Source organism: Dipteris shenzhenensis, chromosome 11 (assembly GCF_047967505.1).
Source record: "Dipteris shenzhenensis isolate YYH24624 ecotype China chromosome 11, Dip_SZ_1.0, whole genome shotgun sequence".
NCBI lineage: Eukaryota > Viridiplantae > Streptophyta > Polypodiopsida > Gleicheniales > Dipteridaceae > Dipteris > Dipteris shenzhenensis.
Window position 1 is genome coordinate 22,653,679 of NC_141606.1, and position 9,588 is coordinate 22,663,266.

The 9,588-nt window shown below is 42.7% G+C and overlaps 1 protein-coding gene across 1 annotated transcript; it reads left to right on the forward strand.

Annotated features, from left to right (window-relative positions):
- The first annotated feature begins 4,045 nt into the window (after positions 1–4,045).
- Positions 4,046–8,370, forward strand: LOC147896775 (potassium transporter 5-like). The gene is made up of 9 exons (XM_087381257.1): positions 4,046–4,565; positions 4,750–4,975; positions 5,254–5,502; positions 6,077–6,127; positions 6,256–6,516; positions 6,620–6,672; positions 6,774–6,888; positions 6,996–7,250; positions 7,349–8,370. Exons 1-9 carry the CDS (start codon positions 4,443–4,445, stop codon positions 8,281–8,283), a joined length of 2,268 nt encoding a protein of 755 aa, XP_087237383.1. The 5' UTR covers positions 4,046–4,442; the 3' UTR covers positions 8,284–8,370.
- The last annotated feature ends 1,218 nt before the right edge of the window (positions 8,371–9,588 follow it).

The window sequence follows — 9,588 nt, forward strand, 5'->3', positions numbered from 1 at the left end:
ATTCTATGCCTCACGCAGGTCATATACCTCGATCGAGGTATTCTATGCCTCGCACATCGTGATGTGTATACATGTGGCTGATGTGGCACCATGCATGGTCATGATGTGGCAATATAGTCTCTTCCATGACGTGGAAAGGTGATGTTGCATGATGAGTTGGCATTCATGAGGTGGTAGATTGACATGGCAAATTGAGGTGGAGGGATTGGTGATGTGGCAAGGTTGACGAGGTATGCCAAGGTGGCAAGGTGTGATGACATGGCTCATGATGTGGAATGATGAGGTGGCACATGTGGCAGCACGTGTGGCAATGTAAGGTGACATGGCAAGGAGTGATGTCACATCTCCTTGATGACATGGCACCACGTTGGTCTGACAACGTGGCATGGTTGCAAGGCAAAAATAGATGACTCAGCCTTCCACATGGGCAGCATGCACACTCCAAAGGCTTGCCACTAGGGTTAGTGATGCTCCTAGCCTACCTCACCAAGCCTAATACCAAGCCTACCTTGTCTTGGTATTAGGCTTGGGTGGCCCTTTTTCCCCCACAAAAGGGAGATTTCACTCTTGGAGGCCATATCGTACGTTTCCCTTACTCAAATTTAACCAAAAATTTTTCCTCTTATTCATCATGTAGAGGACTAAAAATATTGACATTTTTGAAATGTTTGGTCATGTTTGAGAATTACTAGATTTATTTTTAATATTCTTTGTTGATCCTCTAAGGAGTAAAAGTAAAAATTAAACTTCAATCTTCCTAAATCTAACCGTTGGATTTGGGATTTGATGATTCAACCACACACCCTTATGTGCCTACTAACCTTCCACAGAATTGGATTTGCTTAATTATTCAAAATTTTATGACTTTATTTATTATAAATAATTATTCATAATTAGATAAATCATTCAAAAAATTACCAATAAATCAAGTTAAGCTCTACATAATGCAAAGAGACCACTTACAAAGTTTCAATAACATTTAATCTAAAATGAGTGAGAATTTTAGAATTTAATATGACACTCTCTGTTCGTGACAAACGTGTGACCACCCTGGAACCATGCTGTGTGACACAAAGAAATTTTTTGTGTGTGCATCGAATTTTTGATCAGGCTATACGATTGTGTGCACAATAGCAAGTGTGATGTTGTGTTAGAAGACTTCAAAGACTAGATCCATAGGGAAGTAGGTGAGATTTGCATTTTTGTGTGCTCAAAAGCATGTTTTTCCACCTCCTAAGGATTGGGGAGTGAACAAAAAGTGGACACCCTTAGCTTGCTACTTCCTACTTGTAGGGGACCTGTGCATTGTTATAGCACAACATGATTGTACCCAGCTCTTGGAAGCAATAGACTTGGAAGTAGCAGAACACCTGTGTGCATTGCACGCACTTATGTCACTACCGCACCTTCTCCGAAATTACTAAGAAGATTCTTGAAAATTCAAAAATGGGGGGGGAGGGGTGGTGTGGGAGCATGTTGGGCAAGGCCTGTAGGGGGGAGGTTCAAGAGGGTGCCATGGGGATTTTGGAAACCCCATTTTGGAATGTGAAAAGAAAGAGAGAGAGAGAGAGAGAGAGAGAGAGAGAGAGAGAGAGAGAGAACAATGAATATATGGCATATGTATTTCACACACACACCCCCACACCCACACCCACACCCACACCCACACCCACACCCACACCCACACCCACACACCCACACCCACACACACACACACACACACACACACAAAAACATAAAAATAAAAATAAAATAAATTATATATATAGAGAGAGAGAGAGAGGGAGAGAGAGAGAGGGAGAGAGAGGGAGGGATGGAGAGAGAGAGAGAGAGAGAGAGAGAGAGAGAGGGAGGGAGAGAGAGAGAGAGAACAATGAATATATGGCAAATGTATTTCACACACACACACACACACACAAATATAAATATAAATACAAAATTATATATATATATATATATATATATATAGAGAGAGAGAGAGAGAGAGAGAGAGAAAGAGAGAGAGAGAGAGAGACCAATGAACATATGGCATATGTGTTTTACACACACACACACACAAAGGAGAGAGACTTATAGATAATTTGTTTTGCAATATGATATTTTGTGCAATCCATCAAACCCATCAAGGCGGAGTCGACAAACAGCCAAGAGGGTATCTGGTGAGTTTATACGGATGAGAATAGGGGCCAACAATGTTGCCATGTCTGATTTTCTTATAACGTTTTTGGAAGTAGTTTTATGAAGTACCGAATTGCTTTATGTGGTTGCATGTTATATCTTGGTGGCATGTGGTGGATGTTGCCTTTTGAGGAAGGGGTGAACACATGTAGTGTGAGGCTTTGCGGGAAGGAATATTTTTTATGTTTATTTTATTTTTTTGGGAGGGGCCATGAATTATTAATAAGGGCCTTTTTCTTATTCGATGATCTGAACAAACAAAGGGAATAAGTTTTTGCTCAAGATGAGTATAGTATTCTTTCTCTCTCAAGTAATGAAGCATGGGAGCTTGGAGAAATAAAGGGATCCTTGACTTATGAATGAAGCGACATGTAGCAAACTATTTTAGGTTAGGGATCATATTAAAAATAAGGTGGCAAAGCACCATGGCTTGTTTTTAATGAAGGTTTTAAGGAAAGGAAGACTTAGCTGGATAGAAAGAAGATGAAGCTAATTTAACATTTTAAAGTAATTTAAAACACTAATGATCTCCTTGCTTGACTAAATACAAATAAGGGCCAAGAACCAACCATCTCCACATGATCCCTTAAGAGGGGAAAAATGAAATTTGGCTCCAATTAAAAAGATTGCAAGCATTAAAAGGCATGCATGGCACGATGAGAAAGATGGTTTGAATGAGGGAGGGCATTCTAAAATTATGAGAAGGGATTTTTAAAAAGTACTTGTAGGTTTTGCTTCCCAGAACTGATTGTACCCAGTTCTTGGAATCAAAACCTGTGTGCATTGCACACGCTTATGTCACTAAGAAGCTTCTTCAAAATTCAAAGTGGGCCTCGGTGGGGGGGTGTGGAAGCAAGTTGGACAAGGCTTGTGGGGGGGAGGTTGGAGAAGGTGCCATGTGGATTTTGGAAACTCATTTTTGAACGTGAAGAGAGAGAGAGAGAGAGAGAGAGCATATTTGAACGTGAAGAGAAAGAGAACAATGTCAATTTTATACATACATAGATACATACATATATAGGTGAAGGTCCGCGGCGATTGGGTGGAATTCTATTTCCACCGTACGATCACGGCCTATTGTTTTCAACAAAATGAATCGCGTAGACTCTCACGTCACAATCAAAGATTATCAAACCTGAGCGCATGAATATCTATGGAGGATGAGTCGCTGGCTACCATCAAAGCGGGAAGATCTTGGAATGCGGGTGTGGTGAACAGAAATCCCTCTGTAGGTCTCCATCGCAACCTCCCATGGGCCCTCCCGAAATCGTCGAAATTATTGATCCTGGCATAACAAGGCGACACCCAGATTCGAACTGGGGGATGAAGGATTTGCAGTCCTTTGTCTTACCACTTGACTATATCGGGAAAAGCCCAAGGTTGCCTTTTCCTCACAATGCAGATGGCAGCTCGTGGCTCCGCCCGCGAACCATCTGCATTTTGAGGCGGAGCCGCGAGCCATTTGCATTTTGAGGAAAAGCCTCCCTCTACATTTTGCATTTTGATCCGCCGCGAGCCATCTGCATTTTGAGTCTCCGTGTATTGTGAGGCGGAGCCGAGCCATCTGCATTTTGAGGAGAAGCCTCCCTCTGCATTTTGCCTCCCTACATATATATATATATATATATATATAGAAAGAGAGAAAATTTTCCCAATGTGATAATTTTGTTCAATCTGTTCAGGGCGGAGTTGACCAACCCGTTCACGGCGGAGTTGACAAACAGGCTACAAGGTTTTCTAGTGAAGGTTCACTTGCATTTTTTTATAATTTCGCACAATAATTCATCCCCCCGGTCCCTTCCAACAATCTGTTTATTTATATCAATCATCCATCCACCGTTGTTCAATTCATCAATGGACGGATTCACAACTCCGTCGTCCTGTAGATCCTTGATCAATTCATCTATGGACGGATTAGCGAACGCTCACGCATCATCTTGATTCCGTCCATCCATCCACTGTTACACCCCTCAGTTCCTGTATCGACGCGTCCACGAATCATCTTTGATTCCGTCTATCCACTGTTAGATCCCGTCGCCCTGTAGATCCTGCTTGATCCATTGTGCCTCCCGCAATAGTATCGATCCTTGATTATCCATGCCGACTGATCTTTGATTCGATGCTTTCCTACAAAGTTGATCGATCCTGATACAAGCCTCCATCGTCGATCTACATCCTGATCGAATCCTATAGTCGAATATAGGTGCCCCCTACTCTTTGATTAATCCACGTCATTCTTGTGCATCATCCGCAGTCCATCACCTATGGAAGACACTCCTCCGCCTCATGATGATGAGGCCGGGAGACGATACGTACGCCGCGTCGACTCTTTGGATATGGAGTCCAGTCGCGTCCCTGGCATGCACTCCTACGGTGCTCGTGTGCCGGTAAGTTCACAATCCACCCACTTCGTAATTTCTCCGACAGAGGTTTGGCAAGCTCGTGGTCAAACCAACCTGTAGCTCATGGCAAGTCGATCAAGCTTGAATTTCGCTTCAAATCGATTAAACGTGATAGAGATTGAAGCTTCAAAGCTAGAGGACTTACTTGCCACGAACAACGGTTTTGCAGGCGTACTCGACAGCCGTAATTTTGCGACTGGCATTTCAAAGCATTGGAGTGATATATGGAGATGTGGGCACTTCGCCTCTCTACGTATACAGCAGCACCTTTCCTAGTAACTCACCGGGAAAGGAGGATGTGCTTGGCGCACTCTCTCTCATAATTTACACTCTCACTCTCGTGCCACTCATCAAATACGTCTTCATTGTTCTCAGGGCCAACGATTATGGCAACGGTAAGTTTATCCTGAATAAGTACTTGTTCTATTTCCAGTGGAATCAGCATCTCAGGCACATACCGGGTTCTTCTTGCAATCATCAAAGATTTTTCCTTCGCATTCTACAAGTTCAATGACCATCTGTCATTGCACTTGAGCGCTTGAATAAGTAGTATCTTTTTTTAGCTGGCGGTGAGAACATATACGTCTCAAAGCTACAACAGATAGTGGGGATCAAAGCTTTCTACGCTTCTAATTCCTTCAGGAAAACTCTTCTATGGTTGTCTGAGCGACAGGCGGAACTTTCGCTCTGTATTCACTGATTTGCCGACATGCGAAGGTCAGTCAGCTTCAAAACCAGCAGATCGAAGATGAAGCGCTCTCGGGCTATCGGCTGGAAACTCCTAATAAGGAGTCGGTGAGAGGAGCAAAAATCAAGGAGGCACTGGAAGGAAGTCCGTTAGCAAAGAAACTCTTGTTGTTGCTCACCCTGCTCGGTACATGTGCAGTGCTGGGAGACGGTGTATTGACACCAGCTATTTCCGGTGAGCCAAACTATACCGACTTTCCTTGCTACCATAATAAGCCTCCGCGAAAGAGTCCGAAGTTGAATTCCAGCTATTTCCTTCGAGAGGTTGGCCTGTCAGGCTAAGAAGCAAATCGTTCTTTATGACAATCTTTGCAGCTCAATCGTTGTGGTCTTGTCAGGCGGGTACTCTCCTTGCAAGTTGAGCGGCATGTTGATTTCATGTGATTTAATAACTCTAGCCTCACTTCAACTTGATACTCTTCCAAGGAGATGACAGCTGACATGCTTCCATTCCAGTAGCTACTAGCTACCAACAAAACCAAGCTAAATCCCACTCAGGATGGAATCGATACCTCTGAAAAAATTCCTACCTACACTGCTTCAACTTTAAGAGTACATTTCAAGAGCTAGCTGTTCGTGACCAAGATCACACTTAAAAGAAACTGGCAACCTTAATTGCTGTTAACCCGGATGAGAGGCTTTGATTCTGACCTCTCTCGATCTCTTTTTGATCTATAAGAGTCCTGACTTCAGACACAAAAGCACTTAGCACACTATTGAAATCCTTGAATGACGTATTTTGTTTGCAGTGCTATCAGCAGTGGATGGCATTCAGACGAAAGATCCGCGTTTGAGCAATCGTAAGAGACAAACTCTCCTGCCTTCGAGATCCTCTACTCTATATAAGATTTGTAAATCCATTCACAAAAGAGCCAAACATTGGTTAAGCTCAATAATGTATTTGCCTTGCACAAATATTATGGTGCAGATCATGTGGTTGCCATCTCTGTAGCGATCCTCGTTCTATTGTTCTGCGTCCAGCGCTTTGGCACTCACAGAGTGGGATTTTTGTTTGCTCCCTGCGTGTTTATATGGTTTGCCTTTATCGGTCTCATCGGCATCTACAACATTGTCAAGCACGACCCTAGCGTTTTCCACGCATTCAGTCCTTACTACATCTACAAATATTTCAAAAACAACGGAAAGCAGGGCTGGATATCTCTCGGCGGCATAGTCCTTGCTATAACAGGTCGGAAAATCTTGGCTTAGCAAACGAGTTTCGGAATGGGTATTGCTTTTTTAAGAAGATACGAAGATCGTATAATCAACGATTTTCTCTCTAAATTTTGCAGGCACGGAGGCCATGTTTGCTGACTTGGGACATTTCTCCATGCGATCTGTTCAGGTTGCCCACATATATAGCATATTGTTATACTTAGATTTGGAGCTCAATTCTCATAACTTAATGAACTACTTATAATTTGATGAAATGGCATTTGGGTGCAGATCGCCTTTACTGGGCTTGTTTATCCTTCCTTGTTGTCAGCATACATTGGCCAGGCGGCGTATTTACTAAAGTTCCCAGACGATGTCGGTCAAACATTTTACAAATCCATTCCAGGCAAAAAGATCGAATTCCTCTTCCTCTCGTTCTGTAATAACATGCAGAGCTCGTCCGCCATGGAAGTTGCTTATTGCCACGAGATTTCCATCTTGCCCCTTTTGCAGGTCCACTTTTCTGGCCAATGTTCGTCGTAGCCGTTGCAGCTGCAATAATTGCAAGTCAGGCTATGATATCGGCAACATTTTCTATCGTTGAGCAGTCTTTGGCTCTCGGCTGTTTTCCTCGGGTGAAGGTTATTCACACATCGTCTGAATTCATAGGACAAGTCTATATTCCTGAGATCAACTGGATCCTGATGATCGCGTGTGTGATCGTCACGGTCGCCTTTAAAAACACCACATTGATAGGGAATGCTTATGGTAAATACTGTCTTAGTACTCCTCATTTTGTGCTTTCTTGTAACCAATGGAAGTTATAGTTAGCTACAAATTGCTAATGACAGATTGCTAACATGCAGGTATTGCTGTTGTAGCGGTCATGCTCGTAACGACAAGCCTCTTAACCCTTATTATGCTAATGATATGGCAAACAAAAATTTACCTAGTAGGGGCTTTCTTTGGTGTTTTCATGTCTATTGAGATTGTCTATCTGACAGCCAACCTGTACAAATTCGATCAAGGAGGCTGGCTTCCACTGGTCTTCGCATCGGTTCTCCTCGTGATCATGTCAGTGTGGCAATATGTCAGCAGTGAGAAGTACAAATTCGAAGCTCAGAATAAAATCTCTACAAGCTCAATACTAAGCAAATTGGGGACCCACTCGGGGGTTAATCGAGTGCCAGGGATAGGCCTGATGTACACGCAACTGGTGCAGGGAGTGCCACCCATCTTCGACCACTTCATAGAAAATCTCCGGGCTCTACATTCAGTGATCGTGTTTGTATGTGTAAAGCATCTACCAGTGGCCACAGTGCCCCCTGAGGAGAGGTTCCTAGTGAGGAGGGTGGGGAGCAAGGAGCATAGGATGTACCGGAGCGTGGTGAGGTATGGGTACATGGATGCACCGAGCGAACCGGGGGAGTTCGAGGAGCTATTGATGGGGAGTTTGGAGGGGTTTGTGAGGGAGGAGGTGAAGGTGGAGGTGATGAAAAGGGAAATGGAGGAGGGTGAGGGGAGCTCCAATGGTGAGAAAGTGGTGAAGAGAGAGGCAAATGAGAGGATGGAGGAGGCATGTGAGGAAGAGGTGGAGTATGTGAAGAAGGAGAGGGGGGCAGGGGTGACATATATGTTGGGCAACAGTGCAGTAGAGGCTGTAGAGGAGTCCAGCATTTGGAAGAAGATCATAGTTAATGTGGTGTATGATTGTTTGCAACGCGTTTGTAGAAAGAGCCGTGTCTCCCTTCGTATCCCCCATTCCAAATTGATGGAGGTGGGCATTGTATACCAAATTTGATCTCCTCTCGGCGGTTGGCCACTCGCCCACCTCAATTCGCTACCCGCGTTCGAATCTCAAATCTCTCCGGGCTACTGATGGAGGTGGGCATTACTGAGGCCACACCTTACTGGACTCTATTTTGTCTCTAGTTTGTTTCTATGTTCTCTCATCATATTTTTGGTATATTTGACTAACTAAATATCTGTATTGATCCTTTTTTAAATGCAAATATGTATGGGAAAACAATTCATTTTGGAAAACATTTTGTATGAAAGAGTTACAACAGACTTTCTAGTAAGCTACAGTTTTCATGCTTTGTAATGTACATGGTTTAATTGTTTGCATGGTGAAATGATGGTTTGAAGATGATGAGAAAGCACTTTGGACTAGTTTTTATGCTTCGATTTTTGTGTCAAATCTAAGGCGTAGTTTTGAAGAATAAAACAATAGAACACGGTCATTACACAAAGATATGAAGACCAAAGTTGTAGGGAACTTAAAGATAGTCTAAAGTCGTCCTATTGACTATTTCTAGATTCCACATGTTTGGGAGATAGGGCCTTCCGAACAAGGCTATTTTCCCAATGTTTTATTTTTAAGAAAATAAAGAAGGCAACGGCTTTATTTCTAGAAAGCACTTAGGCTAGATTTGAGAAAAAGTAGGGATCTCGCTCGGGAAAGATCGATTTTTTAATAAAAATAGTTTTCTTTGCACACATAGACTTTCAAAGAAGCTTTGTGTGCATGCATTTTAAGGCAAATCAAAAGATACTCTGATTCAAGAATTGGATTGAGACCGTATAGATTTTGAACTCAAGCTTGAGATTAAGACTAAGATTCATATTCTACCTACAATTGTGGTTATAATTGAGATTATTATTGAGATACCAAAGGTAAAGCATGGAGGTGGCGTGGCTGTAAATATCTCTTCCTATAGGAAGTGTTTCCTTTGTAAAGGATATCTTATGTATTGTTTTCAAGAGTTTCAATGGCTACTAGTAGATATTTACCCAATCCTTGGATAGTAGATATATGAAGACAGGAGAGGAGAAGAGTGGAGATGAGGAGAGATGGAACAGCTAGAGAGCACACCACAAATGACTAACTGTACACTAGATTTAGTTGATAATGTAGAATATATACAAACCCATTTAGGGTTAGGGTTAGGGCATCTAACCCTTTCCTTTATAGCACTCTAATGGGTTAGTGCTATGTACATATGATCACATGATGGTGCTATGCACACATGATCACATGATGTTGAGCATGAGCTCTCAACACCTTCCCTCAAGATCAACATCATGAAGTAGGCGTTCCCTTAAG